The sequence below is a fragment of the Vipera ursinii genome, assembly GCF_947247035.1.
Source record: "Vipera ursinii genome assembly, chromosome: 2".
In the NCBI taxonomy this organism is placed as follows: domain Eukaryota; kingdom Metazoa; phylum Chordata; class Lepidosauria; order Squamata; family Viperidae; genus Vipera; species Vipera ursinii.
In genome coordinates this window covers 111,921,807-111,938,234 of record NC_139513.1, presented here as the reverse complement: position 1 = coordinate 111,938,234, position 16,428 = coordinate 111,921,807, and the positions used below count along the sequence as shown (strand labels likewise).

The 16,428-nt window shown below is 40.3% G+C and overlaps 1 protein-coding gene across 2 annotated transcripts in view; it reads right to left on the bottom strand.

The window, feature by feature from the left end:
* USP43 (ubiquitin specific peptidase 43) overlaps nucleotides 1–16,428 on the bottom strand; it is a 113,559-nt gene that overhangs the window by 78,812 nt on the left and 18,319 nt on the right. For both annotated transcript variants that reach the window (XM_083352330.1, XM_083352331.1), the window contains exon 2: nucleotides 15,912–16,052. In XM_083352330.1, the coding sequence (XP_083208456.1) occupies nucleotides 15,912–16,052 (141 nt within the window). The remainder of the gene's footprint in view (nucleotides 1–15,911; nucleotides 16,053–16,428) is intronic.

Here is a 16,428-nt window from a genome sequence, read left to right as displayed (position 1 = left end):
AGGAACATAAAAAATGCTTGGGGAAACCAGCAAAAGCCCAAGCTACCACTTACCATGCACCATTAAATCCATTACAATATCCCTGCCAAAAATCTTGCTCTTGAAGCCATCACTAACAGAGAAAGCCAATGTTATGTTCTGCTTGTGGCACTATGTTGTGTGTTAAGGTATTGTGCTTATGTTATTAAACCTAGGAAGATTCAGCCATGCAAGCTCCTCAAATGATTTGGAGTCAGTATTGTTTCTCAGCCAAAGGTACCCTGCCAGGATAAGTTGTGGAAAAATTGAAGGAGCAAGCATACTGCTAGAAATACTGGGTGTTATTTGAAGCATTTTACCTATTTTCTGCACAATATGGTAAGATTTTCAGGATGTATCCCATTCCTGAAAATAGCGTTTGATGCTTTGTATATCTTAAAGTGGTACAGGTAAAATCCCAATATAAATTGCTTTATTGTATAGTTATCACAGGGACGCGGTGGCTCAGTGGGTTAGGATGCTGAGCTTGTTGATCAGAAGATCAGCAGTTTGGCAGGTCGAATCCCAAGTGCCGCATAGCAGAGTGAGTGCCTGTTACTTGTCCCAGCTTCTGCCAACCTAGCAGTTCGAAAGCACGTAAAAATGCAAATAGAAAAATAGGGACCACTACAGTGGGAAGGTAACAGCATTCCGTTCGCCTTTGGCATCTAGTCATGCCGGCCACATGACCACGGAGACGTCCTCGGACAAGTGCTGGCTCTTCGGCTTTGAAACAGAGATGAGCACCAGCCCCTAGAGTTGGAAACAACTAGCATGCATGTGCAGGGGAACCTTTACCTTTACCTTATAGTTACCACAGTACAAAAATGGGCTATAGCCAAATCCAAGTAAACCATTTCCAATAACAGTAAATTACCCACTTGGGTTAAACATAAGAATCCTATTTCTGAATGATGGGAGGAAGGAGTTAAACCATAAGAGCCTTGCCTCTTGAACTATTTGCCTCAAACTCAACCTGCATGCACATATTCTATGATGGCCATAGGGTGAGTAGTTCTACTTCAAATCCTCTTCCACAAAAGGCTCAGCTCAAGGTGCCTCCAGCATTAATGTTCTTGCTGAATGACTCTAAAGAGTCAAAGCTTCCCTCTGAAAAATCAGAATCCAGTGAATATGAAAAGACCTGCATTTTTATCGTCCTTCAGGAGTAAATTAGCATCCTGGAGAAAGAGCCTTGAATGAGTGACCTTACCAGAATACTAATGCAATTAACTGAAGGACAGACTGGTGAACAGTAATAAATATTAGCTACCCACAGAAAGGTGACTATTTAACAGATGTGTTGAGATACTGGAACTTCTGAACTTCAACACAACTGTGCTTTCTAAACAAGGTTTGTCCCAGACTCAGCAAGAGGGCTAAAGTTACAACTGAACACATAGAGACCATTTCTATTGCCCATATCGGTCACTATATTTCTGGGAGCTGAAACCACAGATGATCTCTGTCGCATTGGTTTCAATGCTAAGTTTCAACTTTGGAAACCTCAGGATTGTATAATATGAAAAGCTTTTTTTCAACTGATCCAACTTCCTGAATGTTTATTATTGCCCTGGAATATTGCAATCTACTTTTCTGATCTGATTTGGAGATTCCACCAAAGTAATCTCCTATCTACATGCTTTGCAGCCCCCCCCCCCCAACCAAACTCTTTGTCACTTACAGTAAAAACAGACTGGCATTATTGGCAATTAGGGATATACAGAGTTTTATGTAGAAGAAATTCAGTGTCACTGCATTGCTTCGTGAAAGTCCTATTTTCACATCAAGATAAGTTAAATATTCTCCAACCTCAATTATCTTAAATAAACGCTGGGGATTTCCTTTGACTGAGTATTGAAACTGCCTGTTTGTGTACCTGCATTTGTAGGAGAGAGAGACATGAGCATGTATAAAGAAATGATATGCAAACAAACATGTGAAAAACAGAAGAAAGAATGTGGGCAAAAGTTATAAATTAAGAACGGACATACACATGCCCTATTGTGACCTTTTCAACGCTTGGCAGAAAATCATATTCCCTACACATGGAATAATCCTTTATCCAGATGTTTTTAGTTTGTTTTGAGTATGCAAGATTCAATGTCAATGGTTATCTTAAATGCAATAATGAATAACAAAATAGTGAGTTTCTGTTTGATACATATATATGTGTTCTTTTGAGAAAAAATATAGTCAACTGCAGGTATCAGGCAGGGGCACTTCAGCATTCTTCCTCCTAAAAATGAAAACAACTGCAAAAAGAGTAGGCATATGGAACTGCTCTTGTAACATAATCACCTGTCTGAATCTAGAGTTAATAGATGTGCAAGTGCTTATGCTGCACAGGCATTGCAATATTCAGGAGCAAGAGTGTTAACATGGCTCTTCAGATCTTAGAGGTGATTTGGAGGAACTTAACTGACCAGAACCTCTGAGAAGTCACCCCATCTGAAGGGGAAGACATTGCACTGTGGCAAAGTAAAGTATTACTGGTACCTGTGCTGCCCAGGATTCCCACAATTCCCCACCAGAGCAAATCACAGCCAGAGGCAGAGCAAGATATGAGAATGCACTATCAAACACGTATTTCAGCATGGTGGATTACTAAGCACTCACCCTCTGCTGGCACATTGGGGCCACTCTGGCCTTACTACTGAAGAGCAATCTATAAAGACAGAGAATCGTGCTCAAGATGTAAACAAACTGTCAAGAGGATTAGAGCAGAGATCGCCAACCTTTCCAGCCTCATGGCCCGGAGGGAAGGGGAGCAGCTTCTAAATTGGTGGCACGTGTATGCGCACGCAAACAGAGCCGTGCGCACTGGCACGGCACTAGCAGCCCATTCACGCATGCGGCATGCACTGGCACCCTGTGCATGTGCAAAGAGCCGCGCACCCCCCACAGTGGCTAGCAGCACCATTCACACATGTGCAAATGGGCCCTGCACACCCACCTGGCGCTAGTGGCGTATGCACAAACAGGCCACACAAACACACACACACAGTGCTAGCGGCCCACTCGTGCCCGCTTGCATGTGCAAATGGGGCCGCAGGCACTAGCTCTAGTGGGGGGAAGTGCGCCCACCCATGTGCGCACCAGCCAACCATTTCCACAGCCTGCTGGCCAAAAGCAAATGCAAATGGGCCGTGCACACCCACCTGGCGCTAGTGGCACTGTTCACACATGCACATACAGACCACACAAACACCCACATGGTGCTAGCGGCCCACTCGTGCCCGCTTGCATGTGCAAACAGGGCCACAGGCACTAGCACTAGTAGGGGGGAAGTGCGCCCACCCGTGTGCGCACCAGTTAACCATTTCTGTGGCCTGCTGGCCAAGAGCCCACGGCCCCAGTCCCGGGCTGCGGCCCATAGGTTGGGGAGCCCTGGATTAGAGGGCAGGAACAGGTTAGGGAGAACAGATTTTCCTCTTGCTTCTGACTTATCTCTCAAGTTACATTTGTGGGATGTTTTGGACCTCTTCTTTGTCACTATTATTTTCTTCAAGAATCTGCCTCCAGGCAGATAATATGGTTGCTATTATATCCTTAAGATTTATTTTAGTTAGAAAAAAAAGATATAAGACAAGAATTTACGTATTAAAATAATATTTTCCAGACAACCTTTTTCTAGAAATAAGGCAGAAAATGACAATATAAAAGCCTCCTCTGTTAGTATCTCTACGTAAAGACTTCCAGGTAGGAAAGTATGTAACAACTACAGTATCTCACCAGATTATATATGGATGAGTTAGCTTCCCATTAAGAGGTATTTGTTCTTAACAATAAGATCAGAGCTGAGTAAAAAGAATCTGAACATGTAATTCCTGCAGCATTAGAACTCAGAAAAAACTAATAGAACTACAAGAATTAAAGTAATAATCGCCTTCTATTAGGGCATTAAGTGGCAGCATCTAGAGTACCCCTCATATTCACTTTTTTATGCTGTCTACAAAAAATAACTCAGAATTTGAAAAGAGTAAATACACAATGGTTATGCTTTTAAAACTAAGCTTTACTAGTGCAAATATTTGTTATAAACTTATACAACCAGATAGTTACATCTATCAGCAGGCAGTGTAGCAAGCAAATTAAGAGCCATCGAGACTTTAAAAAAAATTAACATGATTTTATACCATTCCTCATATTGTAATATTAGACTTCCACATTTAATGCAAGCTAGTTTCTACTGCTGAAAAATGGAATCAATTGTTCACTGATATTTGATTTATTTGGTAGTGACAGATAAGAGCTCAGAAGAAAACGATTTTCTTGGTCCTTCCTGGAAATTAAAAAAAAACACCAAACCAGCAGCCAAACACTTTGGCAGACTAAGTTATGTTATTGTAAAACCTGTTTAAAAGTTGTGAACACTACCTGGATGGAACATTTCCTTAAGATAGGCTCCTAATATTTCAAACCTGTTTTAAATTCTAATTTTCATGCAGATACCTCATTAAAAAGGAGCAAAAATCCAACTTCATTATTCACAAAGAGATTCAGAAACATTGAGGACAATTTGGGAACAAATCCTTAAAGATTTTGCTTCTCTATCAATATATCTTGAATAGCAAAAATTTATTTTTTAAAATAATTGCTGCTTTATCATTCAAGCCTGATTTTTTTTACAGTTAATATGGTCACTAATTTGTCACTCTCAGTTACCGGCATTTGCCCCCTCTTAAAGAACGCAACAATAGCCGTGAAGATCTGCTGACACAGTTAGTGATTTCCAAGGAAAACTTTGTAAAATGAGAGACAGGATCTCAGATACCTGCCTGGGGGGGGGGGGAGGAACAAAACTTTGCCCCTGGTGCTCCCATACTTGCTAATTAGAGCTTCCTGCTAATCACATTTTGACAGCTGTCATGTACGCAGATAGGCTGTATAGACAAAAAGTGTGTGATCAGTAGGCACACCTAAACACACATGAACGAGCAGTGTAGCACATAAAGGTTAACAGGCGACTTTCTTCCTATTCATTTGTAGAACTAGGATAGGCCACAAACTGAACTTAATGGTGGGCTGAAAAGTCTAATGTTAAATTATTTAGCCCGTGTGATCTTCATAGATTCCTAGAGTTGGATGGGGTCCTGAAGGCCATCTAGTTCAATTCTTTCTACTTAAAAGGGTTTAAATGTTTCCCCTTTCCAGTCATGACTGACTCAAAGCAGCAGTGTCCATCTCCAATTCTCAGCCGAGGGAGCCTGCGTTTGACAGGCCCTTCCATTATCATGTGGCCAGCATGAAAGCACAGTATGCAGTAACTCTCTACTTAATGACTTAAGAAAACCATCATAGCACTATCACTTAGACTTATATACCACTTCACAGTCCTTTAACAGCCCTTTCTAAGCAGTTTACAGAGTCAGCAGATTGCCCCTACCAATCTGGGTCCTCATTTTACCGACTGCAGAAGGAGTCAACCTTGAGCCAGTTAGGATTGAACTCCTGGCTATGGGCAGATTTAGCCTGCAATACTGCGTTCTAACCATGGCGCCACCGCGGCACACGAATTATGTCACCAAAGCTGTCATTACAAAACAGTACTGTCACCTACACAGAAGATGAGATACTGCACAAGTGAAAAAAGCAGCAAAATCTTCATTATGCTAGTTAATGTTCCCAGAGCCCACACTTGGGGATCGTGCAGAATTTTCCTACAAACAGAGGTAGCTATAAACAATGATGTCACTGCATGTTCCAGCACCTGTTAATCATAAATTTAGAACTCTATATAGTCTCTGTCCTTAGCCATTCAAAACAATCAGCTTGGATGGCTAATCTGCATTTTTTTTTCCTACCAGCAGCGGGAAGGAAATGATTTTCTCAGTTGTTTATGTGGAAAACAGGAAAAGACATCCTCAAGTCAATCTCAACTCATAACAATGATATGGGGACATCCGCCTAGTCTTCTCGGTGACAGTGTGGTAATTATCTGCCTTTGCTTTCTTCCAGGATGTTTCCTCAATTTCCCAGTTTACTCCGTAGTGCCAGAGTTTCCTGGGAGACTCCCATCCAAGGACCAGCCTGTTTAGATCTCTTTGAGGTAACAAAGTTTATCAGCATCAGCACACTTTTTTGACATACAATCAGGGACAATAAGGAAAACGCTCTTCATTTGCTTCTCTCCAGCAAATCATGCTATTGGACTGGAGCAAGCTTGGTGAAGTCAGTAGATTTTTATGTGTTCTGCTGCGAAACAAAACTGATGGGCTTAGGAACCAATTACTTCTAAGTGAATAACCCACCAATTCCCATCAACCATCACCATTTTACACAACTTCAACTGACATACTGTAGAGTTGCCACATTAAACACAGCAAAGTGAATGTGGTACTCCTCATGTTCGCTCATATCTCCTGAAATCAACTATTATAATCAGAATTTAGCACTTTGGAGCTTCGCTGATTATTCTGAACCAATGCTATCAAACTAGGTGTAGAAGAGCATTTCTTCCACAAGAGGTAAGTAGTGATGGGATCAAACTTAGAATTCTGTACCTAGAACTTGGTATCTTAGTCATGGCTTAAGAGCATAACACAGACCTGGTTCACATCTTATCCTAAGCCATAGTCTGTTTTTTTTCTGCTTTGGGCTTTAATGCATTGTTTAAACTTAAGTCACTTTGGCTTGTAAAACAAGGTCTCTATATTAAGTGAATGAAACCAACTGTGGTTTCTGCAACAAAACATGGCTGAATAAAACATGGCCCAGTGTAATGTTGGATGTGTAACTTGTTTGGAAAACCAGCTATTTATGAATAAGTATTATTATCATCCCTTGTGGCAAAGCTGGAAGGTTTCCCAGTTTTTGTTTTTATTTTCTTAAGAGCAGCAACGCAGTTGCCGCTAGCTGTTTTTATACTATTCTGATTGTTCCTTCGTTTGTGTTGTTGACTAGTTAGCTGCTATGAAATAAATACGACGATTCTCTTCAACACTTCCTGTAATGCAGACATGTCAAACTCGCGACGTCATGTGATGTCGTGCAACATATCAGGATGGTTTTGCCATTGCCAGCAATGGGTGGGCGCAGCTTCCGGATAACGTGTCTGGCCCGCAGGCCGGCAGTTTGACACCCCTGCTGTAATGTTTCATTACTATTTCCTGGTTTGTTTGTTTTTGCAAAAACAAAAAACTGCTCTCAGTACAAATAAAACTGGTTTCAAACATATTCTGTGCAACACATTTTATCTTGTTACTGTTTCTATATACCGGTATATTACATTTTTTCTAAAAATCAAATAAAATAACTCTTTCTCCACGATTCACTTGGCTATGTCTAAAAAGAGGTAATGTAATAATATATCTAAACATCACTGGATTAATGTAAAATATGAAACCGTGAAGAGAAAGACAAATAATTGCTTACCATATGACTAATTATAGAGGTTAAAGAAACTTGAACATCTTGAAGAAAGCCTCACATTCTTAATCGTAGTGTTTTTATTTATTTATACCCTGCCTTCGTTATTTTTCCAAATAGCTCAAGGCACCAAAGATATCTAATACACCTTCCTCCTCCAATTTTCCCACAACAACACCGCGAGATAAGTGACTGGCCCAAAGTCATCCAGCTGATTTTAAATTATTTAACTCTGAATTAAATCAAAATTAAATTAATTAAAGCAGGTAAGTGATGTTCAAATTGTTTTGAATTTTGTTTATATGTTTGTTTTTTGCGAACTCCCCTGAGTCATGTAGGTGAGATGGGAGGCTATATAAATGAAAGTAAATACAGTGAATATGAGCATTTAAAACAAGTTACCATATTTAAAGTGACCAAGCTCACACATAATAAGCCACTGTGATGATACTGTGGGAAAAGCCCTGGGGACAGGAAGGAGAGCCGCAGACAGAACAACTGGCAGGTAAAAGATTTGTCAGCCCACAGAAAGGGGATGGCGTGGGAAATGCTTTAGAAGGGCCCTTCCTAGGTTTAAGGAAAATAAAAAGGAGGGGGAAGAAATACTTTCATTCTTGCAAGATTCTGTTAATGTAACTTTACAATAAAGAAAGAATTTGTACTCCTGAGTGTGCTTCTTGTCTGGACAATGTTGTTGGGTTAACAGCCAGAAATCTTGCATTATCAAGCCCCAAGATAGTCCAATAATAGTTTCTATATCAGCCTTATCACCCTTGTCTTCATTCAAGCAATTAAACAATCCAGCTGAAAATAGCTAGCACCAACCTTTGAACCCAGAATTATGATTACCATGACAAAACACCAGGAACCTTATCCAGTTTAAAACTAAGGATTTAAGGTTAGCTAACAAAACCTAACATTTGGCAAAATGATTCATAATACCAAATTTGGATGTCACAGAAAGTTATTTTTTTTTTATTCATTCATATGAAAGGAGGGAGCAAACACATTATATGAGTCAGTAAACAGTTCACAGCTTCTCCACGCTGCAGTTTATTAAGCTAGAGTTTGTAGTTTATTGCTATGGATGAATGTAATCAATACAGTTCATCAAATTAGAAACGCTTAAAACTCTGTAAAATATTGCATTTGGCCTTCTGAGGTCTGTAGCAATCCAGGGAGTAAACAACAATAAAGGGTAAAATTAGAATGCCAAGGTGTAAAATACTCATCCTGAGCTCTTATGAGAGAGAGCAAAGAATGTGGGTCTCTTCAGCCTTCTCGAACATACTAATGTGATATTTATTAACTTTTAGAACTGTGCAAAGATCTGAACTCAAAAGTGAAAATGTAATTGTGAGCATATATAATCATGAAATAACACCTGTCAGGTACATCTTAAGGGAATTGTGTCTTCTCTTGGGCTCACATAACCCTAACCTTAACCCTAACCCTGTAGATCACGGCTGTCAAACTCCATCAGGTCATGTGATGTATTGTGACATATTACAACATTTTTTGCCTTTACAGAGCCGGGGTGGGTGTGGCCTGTGCGTGACGCATCCGGCCCACGGGCCGCCAGTTTGACACCCCTGCTCTAGATCAGAGGTCCCCAACCTTTTGGGCACCAGGGACCGGTTCTGTGGAGAAAGATTTTTCCGCATCCCATGGATGGGGCTGTGCTTGTTTGTGCGGACCGGTTGCTGGCTTGCCACGGACCAGTACTGGTCCATGAACCAGGGGTTGGGAACCCCTGCTCTAGATGATACCAAGAAAAGATACATTTAGTTTAATACGCACCCATGCATGTTCCAAATCACCATTTCCCTTTAAAATCTAAATCTCTGCATGTTCCTGGTATTTATACAGTGGATTTCAATCAGTCTTCTAATTCAGCCAAGACTTTTAGGTGTCAAAATGCATAAAAAAATCAGATTGAGCTTATCCACAGACGGGCTCATCTACAGGTATATATAGTAATACTTTTAAAATGTACCCATGTTTCCTATACAAGTAATCCCTGATTTACAGCCAGTCGCTTATCAAATCAAAGGGTACAGAGAAGAGGTACAGAGAAGAAAGATGATTGGGGGACTGGAGGCTAAAACATATAGGGAACGGTTGCTGGAATTGGGTATGTGCAGTTTAACGACAGGGACGCGGTGGCTCAGTGGGTTAGGATGCTGAACTTGTCGATCAGAAGGTCGGCAGTTTGGGGGGTCGAATCCCGAGTGCCGCGTAGCACAGTGAGCACCTGTGACTCATCCCAGCTTCTGCCAACCTAGCAGTTCGAAAGCATGTAAATGCAAGTAGAAAAATAGGGACCACTACGGTGGGAAGGTAACAGCGTTCCGTGCGCCTTTGGCGTCTAGTCATGCCGGCCACATGACCACGGAGATGTCCTCGGACAAGCGCTGGCTCTTCGGCTTTGAAACGGAGATGAGCACCGGCCCCTAGAGTCGGAAACGACTAGCACGCATGTGCGGGGGAACCTTTACCTTTAGTTTAATGAAGAGAAGGGTGAGGGGGTGACATGATAGCAGTGTTCCAATATCACAGGGGCTGCCACAAAGAAGAGGGAGTCAAGCTATTCTCCAAAGTGCCCGAAGGCAGGACAAGAAGCAACGGATGGAAACTAGTCAAGGAGACAAGCAACCTAGAACTAAGGAGAAACTTCCTAACAGTTAGAACAATTAACCAGTGGAACAACCTGCCTCCAGAAGTGGTGAATGCTCCAACACTGGAAGTTTTTAAGAGGAGACTGGACAGCCATTTGCCTGAAATGGTATAGGGTTTCCTGCCTGAGCAGGGGGTTGGACTAGAGGACCTCCAAGGTCCCTTCCAACTTCTTCTTCTTCTTCTTCTTCTTCTTCTTCTTCTTTCTTCTTCTTCTTCTTCTTCTTATTATTATTATTATTATTATTATTATTATTATTATTATTATTATTATTATTATTATTATTATTATTATTATCTTTTGAAATTACAGTAGATACCAAAAAAGCTACTTATGACCTGATACATAGTTCTGACAATGCCCTCCCTCTGGTCACATGACCGCTTTGGGGGCACTCAGCAACCACCCCCCATTTACTAACAGTTGCAGTGTCCCGCAGTCACGTGACCACAATTTATGACATTTTTTCCAGAAACTGATATTTTACTCTGATTTTCGGGCAAAAGACACTCCATAACAAACAATGAGTCTGCTTAACAAATGCTTAACAACCTCCACTAAAAGGTCATATAGTCAGCCACGGTCACAAACACCAACTTAATGATTGTCTCCACTTACAATCAAAATTGCGAGCTCCATAATGGTCATACATCAAAGACTACCCTTAAATACATGCATACAACCCACTATGCAGATAAGCAAACCTTTGAATTTTTAACCAAAATACCACCCAAAAAAATGCAGGTCAGCCTATCTGTGGATGGCACATTTTTCATGATATTTGGTTAAAAATTCATGGGTCTGCTTATCCACAAACAGGTTTATTTGCAAGTATATATAGTATATTATTTCTATAATAATGAAAATGAAGAGATGAAATACACTATGGAGCATTTACAGAAAGTTACTGTAAGAATATCATTTATGCTATACAGCCTGTACCTTGAGTTATGACCGCAGTGGAGCCTAGAGTTTCAATTGTAAGTCCTTGCAATCGAGGCACCACCTGGCTGGACTCAATTTTATGACCATGTTTATGTTGGTTGTAAAGCAAGCTACCACAATTATTAAATGAATTGCATGGTTGTTAAATCATGTGGTCATTAAACAAGCCCAGCATTTCCAATGAGTGTTTTTTGGCTGGAAAACTGCAAAAATGTCACAAATCACAGTCACCTGACCACGGGACACTGCAACCATTCATAAATGTGAGCCAGTTGCCAAGTCACCAAAATGCAATCACACAACCACTGTTGTGTATGTGTGCAGCAATCATAATTTGGAAGATGAGTGGTAAGCAGCTTTTTTGATTTTTTAACTTTGAACACTCGTTAAGTAACTGGTCATAAGTGGAGGACTACCCGTAATTAACATTCATATGTGACATATTCTAGGACAGGGGTGTCAAACTCAATTTCATTGAGGGCCGCATCAGCATTGTGTTTGCCCTCAGGTGGCCGGGTGGGTTTGGCCAGGGTGGCGTGGCCTACTGGGTAGGCGTGGGTAGAGTGCATATGGCCTACTGGGTGGGCATGGCCAGCTCTACATCGTTCGCATCAAGGGTGCCTATGGGGGCCCGGGCAGAAGTGGGACAGATCTGAGGGTCTCTGGGCCAGGGCCAAGGCAGTGGGGGCCGTTCCCTCACTGTTTCCAGGATGGCTTCGCAGGCCCCATGAAACCACTTCGCGGGCCGCATCCGGCCCCCGGGCCTTGTGTTTGACATGTCTGTTCTAGGATGAGATTTTTTTAATTGTTTTTTTAAAGAGAGAACACTACTTTAAACTCATAACCATAAACAAATATTTTAAATAATATAATATAATATAATATAATATAATAATATAATATAATATAATAATATAATATATATAATATAATAAAATAATATAATATAATATAATATAATATAATATAATAATATAATATAATATAATATAATATAATATAATATAATAATATAATAATAAAAATATAATAATATAATATAAAAAAGATATTAAAAAGATATTGCTTGGAATCATGTTACAGAGAAGAATGTTTTAAATACAAAAATTTAAAGTCACTGTGAAAAGTATTGATAGCTAAATTCCCAGGCACATTTTGCAGCACATTCCATTAGTGGGAGAGAGTCTGCAAATTCTATTCTCCTCCACGTAATTCTCAAGCCAACTAGACAAATAGCCTTGATTACCAGGCAGAGCATTTACTCCATAAATCACCCTTAAAGAAGATGATTTAAACAGAAATAATAGTGCTTTACAATAACATCAGCCATTTACATAATGAACTTCACATGCATCCCCTCAGGAATAGTTATGATAACCCTGCAGGGTAGTCCATTAGTATCGTCATCTCTCCAATGATGATAATGATCGGCATCATCTCCACAATGCAGGCCAGGCTACCATTTGCATTCCAGAGGGAGGGCTATGTTAATCTCTCGAAGCATAGAAATAAAAGAACAACAATTCTGTAGTACCTTAAAAAAAGGCATTTGTATTTTTGCATAAAGTTAGGCCAGAAAAAGCTACGTGCTAAAAACAAAAAAACAAAAAACCACCTATTAGCATTTCAGGTGTCATAAAATTCTTTTATTACAACTCCCAATCCACTTCTGGAAGTTACAATGTAAAACAAATTTTTCCAGCAAGAAATGCGATTCAACGATCCTTTGCCCTTTGACCAATTCAAGCAAATATACAGACAGGTGTAGAAGTCTAGTGTTTGAACAATTTAAAACAAAAACAAAAACAAAACACCAACAAGTGTTAAATTCACACCCAAGTATGGCTCACTGGAGCGTTTTACTATTTCAGTCTCTGTGCTTATGACCTGCCTGCTGTATGTGAGACACAGAGAGTTCACTCTGTAGCATCCTTTTTTTTTTAATTACTATTTTTGCCAGCAGCAAAACATCTGCCACATCATTCCAGAAAGCTGCCTGACAGTGTAATTAGTGACAGATTAGTAGCTGTACTCGATGGGGATTCATTTACATAGTGAAAGAAAGAAGCAGAGAATGAGAGAAGACAGGTCATTCATTGCCTGCAGGATCAAACCATATAACCCCAGTGTTTCTCAACCATGGTGACTTTAAGATGTGTGGACTTCAGCTCTCAGGCTTCCCCAGCCAGCCATGCTGACAAAAAAAACCCAGTGGCATGACTTTTAAGAGCCCGGTTGTAATTCAGAGCTATGCAGAGGACAAAAATGATGTGCAAGAATTCTGGACCTTGTGCAAGTATTATTCATTAGAAGTAACACCATTCCCCCCCCCCTAAGTTTCTGAAGATCATGAAAAAAAGAAAAGTCGCTTCTGCTTTAAGGAATCCACTCAATAAAGTTATAGCAATTCTTAAAGCGGAATGTGGCTTTTAAAAAAGCTGTGTTGTTCTAATGAATAAGGTAAAGGTAAAGGTTCCCCCGCACATGCGTGCTAGTCGTTTCCGACTGTAGGGGCCGGTGCTCATCTCCGTTTCAAAGCCGAAGAGCCAGCGCTTGTCTGAGGACGTCTCCGTGGTCATGTGGCCGGCATGACTAGACGCCAAAGGCGCACGGAACACTGTTACCTTCCCACCGGAGTGGTCCCTATTTTTCTACTTGCATTTTTACGTGCTTTCAAACTGCTAGGTTGGCAGAAGCTGGGACGAGTAACAGGCGCTCACTCTGTTACGCGGCACTCAGGATTCGACCCGCCAAACTGCCGACCTTCTGATCGACAAGCTCAGCATCCTAATAGCAGGGAAGTATTGTGTTTGAGGGAAGGTAAAACAGTTTAGTTTGAATTATTGTGAAGCAAATGGATATTCCTTGAGCAATAATAAGCCATTTTTCATCCTCCTTTCGAACTCATACTAAGCCTTAAACTGCCTTTCCTAATCTAACACCCTGCAGATGTGTTGGGAGACCGCAAGTTCCACAATTCCTTGTTAAGCAAATCTACCCAAAGAGTTAATCATTAAATCCTCAGTACTTTTCAGATACATCATCTGCTTGATTGCTACAAGCACTCTATCAGTTAAGTAATATTTTGCCTTTTAATTGATTATATACAAAATGAAATGTAGAAACATGATGTAATACTATTATCTAACTCTACCACATACAGTTAAAAGGAAAAGCTGTTCCTGGTTCTAGCAAGTTAAGATGTGGTTTGTTTTTTTTGAGAGAGAGAGAGAGAGAGAGAGAGAGAGAGAGAGAGAGAGAGAGAGAGAGAGAGATGGGGAGTTGTTTTTATAAACAACTCAAGGTTGTGCCCTTCATGACAAGTGATTGGGTTATTTGAGGGGTCACCTGTCCCCAATTGCATCTATCACACAGATCCAATAGGGAGCACTTGTTATGTCATCTAGGGAGTTCTGTCATCTAGGTAGCTACTTTGGCAGCTCCTGGCTGGGTGGACCTTTTCTGCTATGGCACCTGTGTGGTGGAATCTTCTCCCCTGAGGTGAGGTTGGCCCATCTCGTCTGAGCTTCCAAAAGACCCTCAAGACCCGATTGCAACCTGGTGACCCTGGGGAATGGGTGAACTAGTGAGGGGGCTTCAGTATTATTAACACCTCCTCATGTGCTGTGTCTTTTTGCTCCGTTTTAAAGTTTTTAATGTTTAATTAATAGCAAAGACTAAAGTACACTAATGGTTTAGTAAGGAATGGCAGGGTTTGGGGGGCTTTTGCTAGATACTGTCTCTTGGTATATCTCTGTAACATGAATTATTACAGAATCATCAAGTTTTTCTAAATCATTTCTACTAACCTAATGGTCCACATAAATACACACATTTGTCTTCATTTGATTCCACTAATCAGTTGCTAATATTTGCATTTCACGATAACAAAAGACAATTCTGACAGATCTCACCAATCCCATCCTTCATGTAGGGTAGGGTAGGGTATGGTAGGGTAGGGTAGGGTAGGGTAGGGAAGGGAAGGGAAGGGAAGGGAAGGGAAGGGAAGGAAAGGGAAAGGAAAGGGAAAGGAAAGGAAAGGAAAGGAAAGGAAAGGAAAGGAAAGGAAAGGAAAGGAAAGGAAAGGAAAGGAAAGGAAAGGAAAGGAAAGGAAAGGAAAGGAAAGGAAAGGAAAGGAAAGGAAAGGAAAGGAAAGGAAAAAATGTTTTGATCTCAAACCATCAAAACACTGATTCAGTCTGAAGGCAGATATCCCATCTTAGTCAGCTGGTGCTTTCTTACCTCAGACCTGTTGTCAAGGCACTGAGTTGCTAATACATCAATTAGATATCAAATATTTCCATTATTATTTTTGTCATTGTGGTATTATGTTATAAGCTCAAGGAGGCTTAGCCCTTCATTTTGTTCCCATATACCAACCTCTGAAATAGTATACTGTAGTTGGTGCTGAGACAGAATGACTTACTCCTGTAAGTTTCCATGGCTGGAGACAGACCTCAGTCTCAAGTCCGAGTACAATATCTCAGAGGGTGGAACAATAATAGCATTTGGAAATGTGGAATTTATGCCTCAGAGCAAGCCTCTCTGAGATTTTAAGGTACTGTGGCAATATTTAGCATGCTGCATCGCAAAGGTTTTGGATGACAGCATCTATAATCTGTTAACAGTGTTCCATAGAGACACAGTAGAAATTATTATTCCTATTGGAGAACTTTTTCCGTGGAAATAAAATCTACTACAATGAAGGGAATGGGTTGATATTGGAAGTCCACCTTGGTTATAAATGTCATGTTGCCATACTCCACTGACTGACAAAGAGTTCAGCAAATTTCATGCACATTTTTATAATTCTGGGTCTATTTTGACTGAAATAATATATTAGTAATAGGTTTACTGAGCTTTCAGGGTAACACAATAAGTTTCTTTGCCAATCACTGACCTTTCCAGACGTCTTTAGTTTTTGATTAAAAGAAACAGAACACAGGTCTTCATGCATGCGATCCAACAACCAAAGAAGGAACTCCAGGGCATCATGTTGTGCATTTCCACGAAACTGTGCACCATATTTAGAGACAACATTCTGCAATGAAAGCAAGTGAAGAGACTTATTATTTTTATCTGGAATGATAAAGTTGCTCTAGTATTAAAAGACATTCTTGATCTTTTCCTTTCTCCCCCAAATTGGCTAAACTAATGATTACATGGACTATGCATGTGATTCATCAAGATCCATGTTCTGTGCCAAGAACAACCATAATGAAGATTGTAGGATTTTCTCCATGTCTATTTACTAAGAAGAAGAAAAAATCTTGTATGGAGAACAATGAGGAATTGAGGTCCAACTTGCCACAGTGTGATCAAAATTGTCAACCCAATGAAAATCAAATAATGTAGCAAATGTATATAGTTTGGAATGGCATTTTGTATTTAACATGGTTCAGTTTAAGGAATCAGCA